The 18,387-nt window shown below is 42.7% G+C and overlaps 1 protein-coding gene across 1 annotated transcript; it reads right to left on the bottom strand.

The window, feature by feature from the left end:
- Positions 1 to 307: 307 nt before the first annotated feature.
- Positions 308 to 17,061, bottom strand: si:dkey-11f4.7 (piezo-type mechanosensitive ion channel component 2). Its single transcript, XM_053849344.1, has 56 exons — positions 16,998 to 17,061; positions 16,440 to 16,535; positions 15,384 to 15,485; positions 15,010 to 15,055; positions 14,694 to 14,853; positions 14,405 to 14,618; positions 14,114 to 14,327; positions 13,861 to 14,029; positions 13,538 to 13,633; positions 13,355 to 13,396; positions 13,147 to 13,276; positions 12,944 to 13,083; positions 12,368 to 12,634; positions 11,965 to 12,073; positions 11,708 to 11,829; positions 11,438 to 11,497; positions 10,338 to 10,486; positions 10,096 to 10,260; positions 9,925 to 9,966; positions 9,735 to 9,767; positions 9,550 to 9,662; positions 9,301 to 9,476; positions 9,054 to 9,230; positions 8,790 to 8,954; positions 8,476 to 8,676; positions 8,208 to 8,412; positions 8,041 to 8,142; positions 7,733 to 7,898; positions 7,041 to 7,284; positions 6,868 to 6,964; positions 6,631 to 6,790; positions 6,274 to 6,363; positions 6,109 to 6,185; positions 5,830 to 5,895; positions 5,645 to 5,757; positions 5,294 to 5,414; positions 5,162 to 5,236; positions 4,915 to 5,081; positions 4,614 to 4,813; positions 4,385 to 4,543; positions 4,019 to 4,297; positions 3,681 to 3,939; positions 3,428 to 3,616; positions 3,161 to 3,356; positions 2,953 to 3,073; positions 2,723 to 2,870; positions 2,443 to 2,657; positions 2,210 to 2,368; positions 1,994 to 2,141; positions 1,733 to 1,921; positions 1,571 to 1,663; positions 1,327 to 1,496; positions 1,125 to 1,241; positions 970 to 1,049; positions 674 to 926; positions 308 to 563 (listed from the first exon to the last, which is right to left on the bottom strand). The coding sequence occupies exons 1-56, from the start codon at positions 17,059 to 17,061 to the stop codon at positions 308 to 310; spliced, it is 8,166 nt and encodes a 2,721-aa protein (XP_053705319.1).
- Between the last annotated feature and the right edge of the window lie 1,326 nt (positions 17,062 to 18,387).

Below are 18,387 nucleotides of genomic sequence, written 5' to 3'. Positions count from 1 at the left end.
CTGTGAAGGTATCTCTTGGATCCTCTCGTTCTACGTTTGAACTTACAGTTTTCAATCAGACAGTGGCATGCATTTTCCTGAGGACTTTTAAAGGAGTATTCTGGCCTTTATAAAAGCAACATATTCTGATTCAAATCCGAACCAGTCTCCTGCTAAAACACATCACAGGGACTGAACAACCTGCCAGGAGCAATTTCATCCTGCTCACATCAGAAGCCAAGAATTGTTTCATGGACAACCTCTTTCTGAAAGGTGGTTTCTCACTCATATTTCACGAGAGAAATCGTTTTCAGAAGTGGACCAATCTCTAGCTGTCTTTCTTCTCTCTGGTCATTTTGATCATGGTCTCTGGCGATCTGTAGAGGAAAATGAGCTTCTCAAACAGCGTCTCCTCCAGCTCCATTTCTCCGGTTTCCCTGACCACAAAAATGTCTGTGCAGAGTTTCAGGACTCTGTCCACACACGGCAGCTCCTCAAACATGATGGACCTCGAGATTCCGTTGAAGAATTCACGGACAAATTTGCCGATGACCAAAACCACGGACATGTACAGGCCCACGATGCTGGAATGGAAATAAAGAATGAATGAATGAACTCAGAACTGGCTTGTAACCAAGGCAGCAAATGAACCCCTGGACCAAATAATGAAGCCCCTTTTACAATGTTCTTTTACCCGTGTCCAGCCAGAAATCCCAGACTTGAGGGGCTGACTTTGTCGCTGATCACCACTATCTCGATGTTGCGACACTTGTAGTCAGAGTAGACAGGAAGAGGGGGGCACTCTTCCACCACCCACCACTGGTCAGCCTCCCTCCCTGGGGACCCAGTGGACTGTTGGAGTTTGATTGACATGGGCCGGAAGAAAGCCAGTGTCCGCTGGTCCGAGTGCTCTGAGAAATAACAAAGGCTTTGGCGTGTCAGTGTATCTCATGATTTTGAAACTGATAACTGTGATGTGGCTCAACTGACCGACATTCATCCTGGTGGCCATTTTGGATTCCGGTCCTTTAGGACCCCGGATGAACTTTGGCAGCAGGGAATGAATGATGCTGCAGGAGAGGATGAAAGTTCTTATAGCTACACAGTCATTAACATCGCCAGCTCATGTGGGTGAGAGAACTCACATAGGTGCGCTGCTGTTCCCCTGAAGCATCCTGACGATTCCATCCTTCAGAGTTTTGTCCTCAAATTTCACTGTGTTTTCTCCCACCGTCTCTGCGTTCATTGATATTGAGGCATTCCTGTGGAGGGAAAGAGGCAGGTACAGCATCTCTCCTGGAATGTAGTGAGATGTGAGTCACACCCCATGCGGATTTCACATCCGACCTGAGCAGCGTCCACCGTAAGGTCATGTAAATGTGGGAGGAGTTGCTCAGCTCCTGGATCATCGCCTCTCGACTGGCTGGACTGATGCTCCACAGCAGACTGGCGTCGCTCTTGATTTTTGCAACTAAAATGTCTTCATGTCCGTAGTTCATGATGAACTGCATCGCTCCCTGAGAGAGAGATTAAACATTCTTTTAGTTTGTTTAACAATATCTCACATAGACTTGGAGGGATGGTGTCTCACTGGATGGGTTGCATATATTTTGGTGAGCCGGTTCAAGCCTCCTTGTGAGTATGGAACCAGGTTCTGCTCCTGAGCGCTCATGCTGAACAGAGGCTGGAAATAGCTGGGTGTAGTTAAATGCATTTTAGGTGAATATAAGAAGTATGTCGCTGCGATTCTGACCTCATATCCTGCGATGCTGAGCTCGATGGAGACGTCGACGGGTGGGTTGGTCACGCCGGCGGCTGACTGGACCAACGACATGAAGAGAAGTGGGAACCAGATGATGCTGATGAGGGCGAAGATGATGAATCCTCCCATTCCATACTTGACCACCTTCTTCTTCTTCTGTCCCGGAGGCTGCGGGTATTTCTGCAATGACATCAGTGAGCCGTGTTTAATAAAAAGTGCCACCACTTTTGCTTGTGTGACTATCTTGCTCACCTTCTCAGACTCTCGCCAACATTTAAGGATGAAGATATTAGCATAAATGTCTTCAACACAAATCCAACTGGAGAGAGACAGAGTGGTGTCGGTCCAAACCCAGTCCATCACTGCCCTCAACTCAGTCAGAAAGGGAACCATTCGGAACCTTAAGACAAGAGGTGACAGAATGAAGTTTGACTGTATTTGTAGGAAACTAAAGGTGTGTAGCTGTACCCCTGGAATAAGAAGAGGTTCAGATAATTGTAGTTCTTGGTGAGGAAGTTTCCTAAAATACGGTTTGGATAGCCACATTTGATCTGGTACGCAGACAGGCCAAAGTAAATACACTTGACAAAGTACCAGAGTTGAGCTACCGGGTTCCTGTTGAATCTCCTGTGAAAGACAATTGAAGTTTGAGTCACTGTCTTTGGCCAAAGTATCTCAGTCATTGAGAAAAGAATTTTGACCTTTCAGTGACCCCTGGCAGGATGAAAAACATCCAAAAGTGAATTCCAAACACCAGGACCACCTGGAAAACACACTTCCCCAGCAAGGATTTCTTCAGGTAGAGGGCCCGGTCCACAATCATGGTTCCAAACTGGATCAGCAGCATGACCAGGAAGGCTTCGGGGACTTGGTCCTCGGACAAGGACTCGGTGATGTCCACGGCAGCAGAGTATTTCTGCACAAAAAGGGGAAGAGTCATCAGGTGTCCGCAAGGTAGAATGTCGACTGTCAGAGTCTTACCCCGAAAGCCCAGTATCCATATATAGTGACAATAAAGTTGACAACATCTATGAGGAACATAAGGGCGTACACGTCACACACAGGGCTGTACTCTGGGTGGATGATGTCATAGAAGAACTGCCTGATGGGCAAGTAGATGTGTAGTGCTCTGTGAAAAGAAAACAAGCGAAAGCATAATATCAGTAATCCAATACAAGTTAGCATGACAGAGTAACAAGAAAGCCACGCACACTTCAATGACAGCAGCCTTGGCCTGAAGCATCCTCTCTCTGATCAGCTGTCTGATCCTCTGCTTCCTGGTCAGGGGAGCTTTGTGTTGTCGCCTTTTCTTCTTCTGCTTCTTTGGTTTCTCTGCAAAGAGGCAGAAACATTATTCACTGCACAAAACTGTCACTTTTCTGTGTGTGTTTTTGAATCATTTGATGTTTGTAAATGTACCTTCAGATCCATCATCTTTCTTTCCTCTGCGGAATATGGAGCTGCTGGAGCTCTGGAGAGGCAGAAACTTCATCAGGCGCCTCTCTTTGTTGCCTAACTTCTCCCCTCCTGTCATCTTCTTCTTGTCCACTTTTTTCTTCATTTTCTTGAAGAAGTCAGGCATCTCCACCTCCTTGTTGTCCCACAGACCGTGACACTGCAGCAGCAGATGTCGGATGAAATTTACCAGAAACACCACAACCTCCTTCACAAAGACTTGGAGTTCACCTTCAGAATGGACCTGTGGAAGAACAGCGCCAGCAGTTGAATCAGGTCAAAAAGGACGTAACCATTTTTCTTCTCTACACCGATGATGTTTGGCAGCGCAAAGGGTCGCTCTGCGTTGATGCCACGGTATGCCGAGGTGGTCCACGGGAAGAAGCCGAACTGGAAAAAGTACTTCACCACCACAGTCAGCTGAAAGCAATAACAGCAGTCAGGTAACGTTTCATAACATTCCGTGTTATGACTGAGCACCAACCTCAGTGTAGATGATAGCCGTCATCCAGAAGCGCTTGGTGGGTCGGGGTACCGACAACATGGCCCAGAGGAAGATAAGGATGGGCAGGATGAGAGAGAGGAGCGACGCTGACACAATGTGATTCAAGATGATGACGAAATAGCAGAGCATCTCTGACTTGGACACCATGGTGTTGTAGAGGGCGAACAGAAGCTTCAGTGGCCGGGGGAGCGTCAAAAAGAACTTGTCGGACTCTGTGATCTCATCGCTTTCAAACATGCTTCAGCCATGGAGTGAGTAACAGAGGGTTAGATTTCCATGAGGCAAAATATTAATGTCAGAATCAAAAGTCGACTGACTTGTTCAGCAGAAGCTCGCTGGCAGTGAGGTTCCTCGTCTCCTGAGTCAGCGGTCTGGGTGATTCACAGGTAGCCAGGCTTTTTTCTTCATCAGCTTCAGAAATGTCTCCAGGATCGTCGTCTTCCTGTCTCTGCTGTAACTCTTCATCTTTCTCCTCATCATCTTCATCTTCACATTGTTGTTTTGGGAAATCAGTCTCTTCTTGGTGTAGCTCCTCCTCAATGTCTGCTTTCTCCTCTTCCTCCCTTTCCAGGAGTTTTTTTGTGTGTTCCTCGCAGCTTTGAAATACATCCAAATAGATAATACGTTTGCAAATCATAATTCATGACGTTTTTACATTACTATGTAATAAAGCTTTGACTGACCTTGGTGAGAGCTCACTGCTTTCAAAGGACATCATATCGACGTTAGCAGATTTCACGAGTCTTCTTTTAAGGTGCTCAGTGGCTGGAGCGACTGGAGGATCATCCAGCTCCTCCTGGGTCGGCTGTCTGGAGACCAGCAGCGTCTCATCCGTCATGCAGCTGAGGGAGAGTCACGGTGAGCTCACAGGATCTGTGTACAAAGTAGGCCAGCTATTCACAGGGAATCTACCTGGAAACACTGCTGCCCCATGACAGTTTGGACGCCTGGCTCTTTAGCTTGTTGTAGGCAATATTGGAGGAGAAGACGACCGGGGGTGATGAGGGAGGAGGAACGGTCTCATCCAGGTCATCCTGAGATGACACTGTGTTCTGACGAGATAACCAGTTTTCATAAAACTGCTTGACACTCTCCTGGCTCACCTCTTTGCCCTGCGGAGGGAAGGAAACAGACTGACACTCCAGACAACTATGTGGAACTAAGGAAACATTATAGCAAGTTAATTCAGTACAAAACAAATCACTCTCTTTACCTTCTTCTGTTGCTGGTTTAGCAACGCTCTTTCAAACCGCAGAACTTTAGAAATGTCCAGGTTGTCTTTACAGAATGAGTTCAATCCCTCCGTGAGGTCATCCAGAAGTGACTGGAGAAGCGCGAAGCTGAATTTCAGCGTGCTGATGACGCGCTGAAGAATGTTTTCTGAGATAACAGTATTACATACGATGAGTGTGTGAGAAGACAGCATCATGAAACACAATTCAATATATCCTATCATTCACCTTTCTCTTCCTCCCCGTCCTCTTCCAATGTAGCTTCCTCTAATTCATCCTCGCTGGAGTCTGCCCTGTCAATACCTGAAGCACAAAAGTAAATACTACTGATAGTGAGACTTCATAAATAATCCCTCTCACCCTGCTGTCTCTGAAGCTCTTTCTTCGCCTTCTTCTTCTCCACTTTCTTGAAAGTGCTCTTCTCTTTCTTTAAATCTTTGAGAGCTGATTTAGAGCTGGTCACCCATGCGTTGTAGGCCAACTGGAGAACACAAATCCACGTTGACAAAATTCTAATTATTTAATATGTTCACTACAAAGCAGGCATGAGTCATAATAACTCAAACAAGCATTGTAAATTATAAAAGCATTATAAATGGCGGCAAATGTTTATATCACTTCAGACGTTATCTACAATTTATAACTATATATTATAACTATAACCATAACTATAAATTGTTCTTTAAATTCCACTTGATGTCATGAGTTGACCTGGAAAGCAGATTTCTTCTTTGGTGGTTCCTCCTCTTCTTTTTTCTCCACAGCTTCTTCCTCCTCTTCCTCGCTGTCGCTCTCAAACAGATGATAACCGCAGTTGTTCTCCACTGAGGTTCAATGCAATATATTTAATCGTGATTTTTATTTTATGAAGTTCATCAACGTTATTTACGTCTCACCTCCAGGTGAAGAGACCCAGGGTTTCCACCATTTACCAGCATCCCGTTTCGCTTTTGCCTCTGCATCTTGTCACACAAAAACATTTAAACATTTTAGCTTACTGTTATTGTTCTTTTTTTCATATAAAAATCATTAGAGTAATAAATGAAGCTTACATTGCCATTAGGGAACATTGTAAACCTATCTATTAAAACAGTTTTTAAACAGACAACAACAACAGACCATATCTCATGTTTAACACTGTACACATGACATACTATGAAATACCATGTTCTTACCCAGTGCCAACTGATCAGCAGGAATTTCCGGTTTGTTCTTTTGTGCTGGTCTCTGTTTTGATTTGATTTTCTCCATCCTGAAAACCCAAACCCAAGATAAATTAAGATAAGCACTGGAGAACAAACTGAAGATACACTGCATATAAACGTTATAAAGAGGCATACTGCTTCTTCAAAGCCTCCACAGATTTCTTCTCCATCTCCAGTCTGGCTGCGACCAGCTTCTTCACTTTGGCCTCAAACAGCTCAGCGCCTCTTGGAGAAAAAAAAAGTCATATGTGGGTTATATATGACTTTTACATAGTCATACTAGTAAACAAGCCATTTTGTCCCATTACATGAGGAATTCTTCCACGGTTTACAACTGTTTAAAGTCAGATTTGGAAGCAAGCAAGAGAGAAATTGTTCTGAATGCATGGTGGATGGCAAATTGCCACAAAGTGGATTCAATATTTTTGCATCAGCACCCAAACTGCAATTGCAATTGATCATTGCTTCTGAGGGAGAAAGAGAGATACAGACCTGGAGGCCAAAATCTTTGAAGCCCTGAGTTCAGACACCACATAAAGAAAGTAGTAACTGAGGAAGACTCTCCTCTGGGCCAGGAGCACAGTGAAGCAAATGGCATCCCAGACTATTCCAGCTTCACCTTCAGGAAGCTCACACTCATCATCAGGTGCAGCTGGAACAAACAAAAGAATAGGTGACCCTGGTGTGGAAGGGTGGGTGCGGGATTAGCAGTTAACTTATGATACTTACGGACATCATAACCTTTGATTGTGCAGAACATGCTGAAAGCCTGAATCAACCAGCAGCCGTTCTTCAACAGGCTGTCCAGGTAACCACAGGAGCCGAGCTAATAATCACATTTCTTTTTTAAAAAAATGCAGTTGTGATGTTGGAAAACACCATAAGAGGTTTCAGTCACTCACGGACAGCAGGTTCTTCATGGCGATGACGAAGCAGGTGTAGCCGATGAGCCAGTCCCACAGTCGCAGGATGTATCGGACTGGCTGCATCAGCACGCTGCCTCCAAACAGCATGAAGTAGAAGCAGGCCACAAGATAACCCAGACAGAAGATGTTGATCCTGGTGGTCCCCGTGATGAAGATGAGACAGAGCACCAGCCAGAAGAAATAACTGAACACAAACACCTTCACCATGTCCAGGTAGCACCTAAAAGAGAGAGGGACATTTCGATACGTCCCACAGGAGGACAAAACTGCCTTAAAAATGGTAAACACTATATAAAGTTAAACTGAGCCAACACGCAACCGTCAATAAATATGTTTCATTCCAGTAAAAAGACATTAACACTAGAAATCTAGCCCATAAATAAAGGCGCTGCCCTCACATGGAAGTGGGAAACGTTCACAAATGCTTATTCAGCTTATTTGAATTACCAGAACAGCTTTCATGGGTTTAACAAGACATGAATTAATGATCCTTAATGCTGCAAGTGCAACCACAAAGATGGCCCGCCATTCTGCACCGGCATCTTAAGTGAGGGGGAAAGGGTAAGGACTAAGTGCTGGATTAGAGACACCGATGGATAACAGGAAGCGGGTATTGGGTTATCTTTGTTTAAACAAAACAAGGCAAACCATAGGTTTGGCAAATGAACCTGCAGTGAAGAAAGTTATTGACAGGGATGAACTTGTTGAAGGAACATGGATCCAAACTTCGGCTGATCTCAACGTTGTCCCCAGCCAGCAGCCGCACAGCCGCCCGGTTTTCCTCCTCAAACACTTGCCACTGCAGGGACGAGCAGAGCAGAAGGAGGTGGTCGTCTGCAGAGGAGGGGAGTGATAGACGTCACAATATTACAACACCATTAGCTAAAGTTGACAGCACAGCTTTTGGGTTAGAACTAGACATGCCAACTTTCAATCTCAACATGGCCAGAGGAAAGAAAAAGCTGCATTAACTTACAGAATATGAAAGACGGATTCGGCTTCATAGCGAAGTCTGGTAGATAAAACCATTTTATAACATTGGATGTCAAAGGTTGAACTGCTGTCCTCCATGGGTAATCTGCATGTGGGACAAATAATAACAAATAATAACCTCCTCACTTAGAGAGGAATGTTATCACATACCAACACAAAAAGCCGGGGGGATTCCAATGCAGAGCAGGTACTGCAACACCATGAGTCCCGCTGTGAAGCAGCAGTATATAGGCCACACCTCTCCGATGGCTTTCCTCCGCCGCCTTGACAGAACCACTAGCAAGGCGCAGGAATGGAGGAGGGCATAGAAATCCATCCGCTGACCGATCACATTGACCGCCACGATTAAGCTAATCTGAGAAGAAGAGGACAGGTCTGAGGACACGACAGACACGTTTGACTGGACGCTGACACAAACCTCCAGTCCAAACTTGTAGAAGCAGAAGTTGATGTAGTACTTAATGCAGGGCAGGATGCCATGGTCCAGGTGCTGCCTGGTGATGCCATGGAAGATGATGCTGAAGGGCGGCGCCTTCAGGCTATTATGCATCCGAAAGTAAAACTGATGGCGGTGGATTGTGGCCTCGAAAGCCAGCAAGCCAAGCACCATCAGATGGTTCTGAAACACAGAAGATTAAAACTAGTTACTTTTGCTTCACTAAAAAACATCAAAGTCTGCATACTTCGGAGCATGTTTACAGCCCACATGACATGGGGTTGGTAAAATCGTACCCTCAGACATGGAAGGATCTTGCCCTCACACTTGCGCAGAGCTCCACACCAGTATACCGGATCCACAGGCTCCACGTAGAGAATGGACCTCCTCAGAAGTTCCATCATGTTTCCCTTCATTTCAGACCCATAATCCAAGATGGAATGGTTGGACAGCACTAGACTCTGAAAGACAGTTTAAAAAGAGCTGCAGCTAACTCAACACAACACAGACAATTGAAGCTAATATAATGAAAGATAAATAAAACAGATGCAGAAGCTCACAGCAGTGCAGTTGGGAGAGTAATCCAGAGGTTTGATGACTTTAAGCTGGTAGAACATTTTGCACACGACCATGACACATGCCCACACTGCAGAAATGTTGGATGCTGACGACCGTAACCGAGGAAATGGTAGTGCAAACACCCAAAGAACCAGGAAGAGCAGGTTCATCAGAGAAACCTGTCGAAATAAAAACACATTAAAAACTATTAATGATGTCAAAAACAGTATAAGTGAGCTTCTAGCTGACCTCTTGCAGTGACACCCAAATGATGCCTGAAGATACAATTTTAAAACTGTGAAGCTCCATGATTCTCCAGCACAGATCTTGGAGTCTGTGGAGTCCTGAGAGGCCTTGAATCAGGAGCAGACTGGCCCGGTCCACTATCAGAATCCACTTGTCTTCAGGACTGCTGGGAGCAGCCTCTGTAAAGGTATATGTTTGTATATATTTGACAAACACAATATACAAAGATTTTACCTCAAATAAAGTGCATACCTTCCTCTCCCATCTCCTGATGTTTCTCAGGTTCCTTCTCAATAGATTCCTGCAGTCCAAGACTGTCAAGTGTCTCCTGACTTTTCCCAACTTCAACACTCTCCTTCACAAGCCTGAGGAGGCAAGACATCTATTTATGGATATATATTGAGAATTGATGGAATGAAGAAGAAGAAGAATCTCACTTTTGCCTGATTTTGTCTATATTTTCCTTGATTCTGTTCGAGACAGAAAAGAGGTTGATCGGATAGTTCAGAGAAAAGACATACATAGACAATGTATCAATTACATGGTAATGTATTTTTCATACATGATGAAAAATGTAGTAATGATATGAAAACGTAATATTCAAGGACATATAAAGGTGAGTCTTACATGTCAGAAATAGCATTCACTGAACTCTTCAACTCTTCTTCCCTGAATGGAGACAATTTCAGACATAAAAATCTTGATTATTTTTTATGTTGGACTGGAATAAATAGTCATTCATTCAAATAGTGTTTGAGGACCCTAGTCTCAGTGATCTATGCCTTGTTATTGTCTCACCTGGAAACCTCTCTGACAGGTATGTTGTCGAGGTTTGTGAGAGCCAGGAAGTCAGGGTTGAAGTAATGCAGCTGGAGAATACAGGCCAACAAAAAGGCTGCAGGAAGCAAGATACGGGCAAACAGCTCCACTGTGTCATAGCGCTCCAAACCCAGATCACGTAGGCTGAGGAGAATGACAAACAATCTGACTGTCAGGACGAGAAAACTTGTGAATGAATGAACATCGAGTGACAACTTTACCCATCCTCTGACATGCCCATAATCTGTTTGAAGAGGCCAGACACACTTCTGAACTGGTACATGTAGATGGCTATCAAGACCACCATGGAGTAGCCCACCACCACAGCCCAGAATGTCTTCAGAAACCGGCGCCACAAATCATATCGAACCTTAGAAAACATTTTGTGTAACTTAGGAAGAGTTTCTGGGAAAAGGTCCAAAATTATTGTTGATGTTTGGCACTTTCATGACAAATGAATTATTGTGGTTATCTTATTGATCCCCTTTTTTAATTCTGCTGCCATCTAGCGTCTGCAAGTTGTCAAGGATGACATGCACTGTACTTGACTTCTTAGAATAATTTTCTGTCTGTTGTGTGACTTTGTAGTGAATACACCCTTTTATTATATTGAAAACAAAGGAAAAGGTGGCAGAAAAAAATGCAACAACTTAGAATATTCGGGAAAGGTAAAACATTTTGATGCTTTACTTGAGCAAATGACAGAGATGTCAAATAAGTTTGTGTGCATCAATTGAAGTCACACAAACAGTTCTGCACTGTCCATATCAAATTGAAATTGAGTTTGTCAGAAACACAAAACTGAGTCTGGGATTTTCACTCAGAGATATCGGCCACAGTGATGCGGATGTAACCAGACAAAACAATATTGTAGTCCTGCCTCACATCACCTTTAGACTCTGTGGCCATTAGAGCTGAAAGTGCCCCTTGTGATTCTAAAAGGTCAGCAAGAACACAAGATGGGAAAAGAAAATCAGGGAAATAACTACAAAACGGGTAAGCGCAGGTTCTTGACTGAAAATCAATACTCTTAAAATGTGTCTCCTGTGAAGTGGGTGGAGGGTTGTGTAAAGTGTGTGTGGATGGTCTGTTTTTATAGCGGCGCATGATCTGAGCTCGACCCGTAACAGCTCAAAAAAGGAAGTGTGCAACACTGATCATATTCCACTGACATTAAGTGCAATTTCAGCTTGCAAGTTTGACAGTCATTGATCAAATTCGGATCGTATGAAACAGCCTCATACATATATATCCCATTAGGTTGCATGCACTCCGTGAGCACAGAAAAAAAGTGGACAAAACAACAGGAAATATCACCCACCTGGTACAGGACCACAAAGGAGAGGAAGAGAACAATGTAGAGGATCTTGTAAACCATCACCTGAAAAAAATGGACAATCATTGGACTTTTCATCTACAGTGGCAGAAAAAAGTTTTGGACAATATGTCTGTCCTCAACACAGTTGGGATAAATAAATGATCACTTTATCAAATAATATTTCGTAGTCCTGCCATTAGCAGAATGCATTGAGTGTCTGAAAACGTTTTCCAGCACAGTATACAATAGTTAATATTTATTTGACAGACAAACCTTTCCAGAGAAGCTGACAACAAAGAACATGGAGCAGCAGAAGAGGATCCAGTATTTCACCAGCAACCCTTTGACTCCAGAGATGAGCATCGCCACCACTGGGGATTGAGCGGTTTCTTCAGCTGAGCATGATAGAACAGAAGAAGATGAGAACTTATGCCATTCAAATATTCTGTGGGGGTCTGTTTAAATTTGACTATCACATAGCAACCTCGACAGAGTATCATAATAAATAATACATTAAAAAAATACATTACACTGCACAACTTTAACTTCATCCAGGGATTCTGCTTTCAAGTTTTGTTCCTCCTGCCTTTCCTTAAGATGCTGGCGAAACATCAACCAGAAGTTGAAGTTGTAAAAAACCTGCAAAAGAGAATCTTTGTCAACATCAACTATCAGCAAAACAAAAAACAAAAGTGTACAACATCATATATCAATATAAAATGTCAATACAAAAAGATAAATTGTTTCCTTTTAAAAGCTTCTAAATACATCTATCTACTGAAAAAACATAAAATCAACAATAAAAAAATAAAAGACAATAAAAAAAATTGAATACAGTGTTGAGAAGGTGAGGGATCCATTGTATGCATTTTATAGAGCTGATAAACCAGAATACTAGGTGGATATCCAGTAAGAGTTGAAACATTGTATCACCTTTGCTCCCAGGTGGATACACGGAGCAGGGTGGTAGCTGTTGAGGTCAAAGTCAGCGATGACGGCAAGAGGCAGCCCCGGGTACAGTTCAGCGCGACTCAGCCGCAACCCGCTCAGGAAGCCCAGCACGACCAAGACAGTACCGTAGATGGCCAGAAATGGTGCCGAAATCATGGCATATCGACGTCGGTCCCTCATCATCCAGATGATACAGGACCACACCAGCAGGGCGAAGGTTAACCAGTTGTTGTAGGTGATGCTCCATACCTGGAACCAGTCAGCATCATTAGCATGCTAAGTTTTTTCTTTTGGCACCATTCCTGTTTGAGCACATCTTCGTATTTATCCCATTATTTGTTTCGATGTGTACGAAACAGTGACCTTTTATTTAAAGGATATTTTATTTATACCACATTATGGCCAATATATGATGTAACATCATATGTATATGCTCTGTATGCTCTTTTTTGAATTTGTCTCGGTTGTACTTCTCTGTATATTCTACCAGTATCGATAACACTAAAATTCTGTAATCTAGAATGTTTATCATTGCAGTGCATGTGTCATTCAGGGTACCATCATGATGATCAAAGCACAGACGTAGCTGTGTTTCTGCACCAGGAGACCGACGATGACCAGGGCACTTGGTCCTGAAGCTGGAAGTGATTCGTCACTCACTTCTTCACTCTTTTCAGTCTTGAGTTCAGTGTTTGACGCTGAATGAGATGAATAAGTTATGTGTTCTTGTGCCATTATTTCACAGAGAAAGCCATACACACCATGTGAGGGTGAGTCTTGGTCTTCATATTGTGTTACAGGGTAACAGTTGGTGTAGCCAGCACCTCCTAACAGAGAGCCAAGGTCATTTCTGGGGCCATCTGACCAAGGGCCTGTCATTAAGATCATGGGCTGTGGACACATGAGACATATGTTCATTACCATATGAGGTAACTGACTGATCTATGTGTTCAGTTCCTTTAACCCTACCTCATCTGGTAAATAGGTTTCGTCATCAGTGCTGCTCAAAAGCTGAAGGAAAATATGATGATGATCATTATACGTGTTAATATTTATAGTTGTGTGGCTTTCAGTCTTGACAGTTTAGATTTGTAGGCATGTTTGGTTAATCTGTCAATTCAGATAGTGTTGCAGATAACGTCTGTAGTTTACCTCGTGCTTGTCTCCAGTGGTGAAGATGACTCTGGAGAAGCTTGGTGGAATTTCTGGAGTTCCCAGTTCACTTTCAATGTCTTCATCGTCAGTATCCTGAGGATTACAGCGACAAGTAAAATTCCGAAACGAGAAACAAAAACTTTTAAAAAATTCAAATAGGATTTTATTCCCTGAAAGACGTTGAGAAGAAGGTGATCACTAGAGTTGTACCTGCTGTTGGACTGGATTTGTAGGTCCATTTGTGTGTATTTGTATGCTTTTTGTCCTGTTCAAACAGTTATCTACCAAAGGATTTAACATATCTGCACAGTTTTATTTACCCTGTCGTCTGAGATGTGAACCCATTTATGCAGCAGAGCCACCAGGGTGTAATATAGCAGCAGCAGAACCAGGGGATTGATGAAGTCTGGCCAGCAGACTCGTGGCTGTAGACGTAGACTGTACGGTTCAGAGCTGTTGGTCCGGATCACTCCTATCATCCCGAACAGTCTAGCAAAGGTTTGTGTCGCAGAATATGAAATCATTATTAGTAAAGAACTGCTTTTCTGGAAATGCACCTTGTAAATGTGGTACCTTGCATAGACGTCGTCTGGTGGGACGAGCTGTTGGAACAGAGGCAGCTGGTAGAGGTACAAGACCAGCAGGTGTCCTCCGCTGAAGATGGCCATCATCACGCACAGAGAACTGAAGATGAGCAGACTGATGGATCGACTGAACACCCACCACCAGACCAAGGCAAGAAACAGTGCAAAATACACGCTGGAGGTAAGAGAGGGCAGTATAATCCCTGGAAGTAGAGAAGTAGGTTGAGAGGGCATGATTTGACTGGAGAAATTCAGCGCATGGTGAATCATACAGTGGTACCTGCTAGACCGAGCAGTAGAGTCACCACCACTTTGGCAGCTGTATTCATGATGGCTGACAACAGCAGCCTCAGCCCAGCAGCAAACACGATCAGCTTCTGGACAAACTGAGGTGGGCCCGTCTGAACCTGCTGAGTGCTGTCATCTGAGCTGTCAAAGGACGAGCCCTCGGTCTCGCTCTCTGCCTCAGATTCTGTGTCGGATGTTTCCACTTCCTTCCAGATGAGTGAAGCAGTCAGATGGATATCACTGTCTTTTAGTGTCATTGCAGTTAATAATAGAGCTATTACCTCAGGGTCAGAGGGCGGGATGCCGTTCTCATGGAGATTAACTGGAGGGGCAGCACGCAGCAGCTTCTTACACAGTCTTATAATGAAGAGAGAGGCGATGAAGAGGCCCAGGTCAGGGGCGAGGAGTCGGACAATGTTCCCAGGATCGACTAGTTTGAATCTGGAAACATGCATGCATTAGGGAGTTATTCTCAAAACTTCATCTTTTTTTTCCTGAAACATACATACTTTAATAAGTTCTATTGATTATTTGATAATATTGGTGAAGGTAAATGCATTTTAAGAGTTACAAAACAGCTCATAAATCCAGCCTTACCTTACAATGCCAAGATGGTACAAGACATGTTCCCAGACACCAGTCGCTGTGAAACGAAAGAGATTAAATAGAATCCGGTCCTATTGTCTGGAGCAACAGGACAAATCTAGTCAATTCAAGTAATACAGTTTACGTGCGAATAAACTTCCTATTGTTGGGAATATTTTTCAGTGCCAAAACATCCTAAACACTACACGAGGCACTTAAATGTTGTTCTGTGCGGCAAATGGTGTGCTTATCACTGCAGCACTTCCACCATGATGTTTAAAATGTAAATATTAAAATGTGCTTAATCACTATTTGTTCATTATAAAACCTGAATTATAAATAAATATTCATATGTATTTATGATCAAAATGAAGAAGTTTCTTTACCGTGAGGCGGAATGTAAGCAAAGGGGATCTGCATGAAACACTGAAGCGACAGAAACGTCAAACTTGTGTACGTCAGCAGCCGCATGAACTCTCCGGTTTTACCTAAATATGGAAAAGAATTATGAGCAACAGTAGTGAATGATGAGTTTAATGTTTTCACAACAGTGTTTTCTCTTTGTGTTTGTATACAATGGGGCCGTTCTGGCCATGATATTTGATTCAAAAGAGAAAGAAAGCTCACAGAAGAATGGAGCAAAAGACGTTTCCCTGAAGGATTGAAAGATTAAATTTAGAAATAAGTGGCAAGCAGTTTCTAAACTACAATGCTGGGAAGATGAAACGGATTCCTTGTGTGTAGTATGTGATGGTAGTAGTCAGTTGTTGAAATCTCGCTGATGAGACTTCAGGTCAGCAAATATCTTATTGATTTTGAGGGTTTTTACTAAAAGCATAATTTCACTTAAACCTGTCTGCTTTGCAGTGAGAGTCACACACGCAAAGCCGTGAGGCTAACACACACACACAGCATCTGCGCACACCAGACCACTTAGTTGGAGTAAAGCGAGATGGTATTATGGGAGAAGAAGGTAAATGTGAGATGTGTGGCGCTCGGGAGGATGAAAGGGTAGTTTGGATGGAGGGACCAGAAGTCATATAAAAAAGCTGACATCACATCTTTTAATTCCTCTCTGTAATTACCAAGCCATGTATAATTGATTCGCTGCATATAACTTTACAAAGTACTTTCAGCTGAGGTGGTGTTTGGGGGGCCACAGATACTGTAACTCATCAGGGTGCAGTAATCGATGGTTCACACAAAAAATGCAGCGCATGCAGATTGATAGATGCATAAACTCAACCTGGCTGATGGATCGAGGGACGTTCCCTAACCGGAGTGCAGATGAAACTCGGACGAAACAAGTACATTTGTCTGCAGCTTCCTGCCTCACATATATAACAGCATTCTGATTATAAATACCACACAACACCAGCTCAACTATTCTTTTGCTTCCCATTATGTGTGTCATGATCATATTTAGTTGTACTCTTACTCACCTTTCATGGTGACCAAGCTGGGATTTGGGAGCAGCGGCAGTGTCAGCACAAACACAAAATACACCACTGACAGTCCGTTGTATCGGAAAATGGATGCTGTTGTGTGGAAGAGAGGAAAATGACTGTGTGACTATAAGATAGCTTAAGGAAATCTAGTTTATTCCTATTGATAACAAGCTTCTGTTTAAGCTGCATATTTATTTTGTTTGTAAAATGGAGCTGTGCATACTCATTATACACCCAACAGTTCCACAGACTTGCAAATTAAATCTAAATAAATAGAAAAATACTGACTAGTAATCATAATTAAATAAATCTGGTATAATGAATCATGACTATGAAATCTTTCTCTCAGTCAAATACTAAAGATGCATGCCCAATTTAAAGAAACATTGTAGGAAATTCCAAAATATTGTTCTTTTTTGTTGGGTTATTTATTTATCTGTTTAATATTGAATTGAACGGTAGTAAACTTTATAATTATCTCATCAATCGTGTTAACAGTCACACAGAGAGCAAATGACATTTCAGTTTATAAATATAAAGCTGTAAACTCACCCGTCAGCAGGAGAAAAGGTAGTAATAAGTTATAGATCATCCCGACTACGAGGTCACTCGCCATGATTCCGGTGTGCCTCAGATACTCAAACAACTCCTGACTGGTTTTGCCCTTCAGATGTCCACAAATGTGATAAAAAGTCTCAACAACGTGGAGACAAACTTTGGCTTCCCTTCATCAGACAACATTTTCCGAGCTTAAGTCATGTGGAAGTGTGGAGAGTCGAGGTGTTGACCAGGATCAGTCAGTCCAGTGATGAAAGTGCCCTCTTCTCAAAGTGTGTTTTGAAAATAGTTTTATGGTCGGCGTGGTGCTCTGCTCTTGCTCGGTCAGATCAGTGTCACACCCTCACTGCCCTCCCTCACCTCGCTCTCCACTTTATCTCCTTTGTTCGGTACATTATGGGCTGTAACCAATCATGACTTTTACTGCCCGTCCGGCGACTTATCACCCTCAAGAGAGTAACCCCAGCTTTAAGTGGCAAGCGCACTGATAAAATGCAACATCCCATGTAAATAGGAAGCAAAGCCGCACACGATAAATTCATGTTCTCAATGCATTCAACTGCTGTGTTGAGTTAAACAACAATCACAACAGTTTACTCTGTGGTTGTGAAATTCCTTTCATTTTTCAGTCTGTGTTGTTATTCTATCAGCACTTTTCTTCCTTGTGGCCATTCGGCTGCCTCATCATTTTTGAGCTGTGGGGTAAAGGGAAGTGTATCTAATATTCATGGCTTTGAGACCATTAGGGGCTTATGTGATTACACAGGGATGATCAGTGGGAGCAGACAGGTTAGCAGAAACTGTCATCAAATAGATGTAATCTAAGATGACCTTTTCACCCACTTGATCTTACTAATAGGTTAAAAAAATACACTTGTAAGCTCTGTGGAAATGAAAGAGGAAATGAAAACAAACGTGAAAAGGTATCGCATTAACCATGTATACATTTTATTATTTAGAATTTGAAGTAAAGTTAGACCTAAGGTGCTTGTTTTGTGTTTACATCTTCAGTCGGAAATACTAGATGCTTGTGTGCGTTCAATTGTTTGGCCTCGTTATGGCAAAAACAATTGCAAAGTCACCGGAATGAGCGACGTTATAGCACCAGTGGAGATCACTGCTGCCATCTTGTGGTTGTCATCGTTACTGAAACCAACAGCGGAATTTAAATAAGTGTTATTTATTTCTCATATTTGTATTACTTTATTTTTAGCTGGTTTTGGAATATGATTTTTAAAATATTTATATTTATATTTATATTATATAAAATGTAATTTCCAAGTACGATATTTTCTATCACAGTATATTTAATAGGTTTGTTGTTTTTATTTGTATGTCGCCGTCATTTGCAATTGAAAAAAAATGAAACCATCTTAAAATAGTA

This window comes from Synchiropus splendidus, chromosome 18, assembly GCF_027744825.2.
Source record: "Synchiropus splendidus isolate RoL2022-P1 chromosome 18, RoL_Sspl_1.0, whole genome shotgun sequence".
Classification (NCBI taxonomy): domain Eukaryota; kingdom Metazoa; phylum Chordata; class Actinopteri; order Syngnathiformes; family Callionymidae; genus Synchiropus; species Synchiropus splendidus.
This window is presented reverse-complemented; position numbering and strand designations above follow the sequence as displayed.

Bases quoted from the DNA above. Each gene is read 5' to 3' on its own strand.
- si:dkey-11f4.7 (XM_053849344.1), bottom strand. From the start codon at position 17,061: ATGGCGAGTGACCTCGTAGTCGGGATGATCTATAACTTATTACTACCT. The intron at 9,477-9,549 runs GTATGCACTTTA...ATACCTTTACAG, and splicing joins TCAGGAGATGGGAGAGGAAG to AGGCTGCTCCCAGCAGTCCT. The intron at 1,050-1,124 runs GTGAGTTCTCTC...CCTCTCCTGCAG, and splicing joins GGGAACAGCAGCGCACCTAT to CATCATTCATTCCCTGCTGC.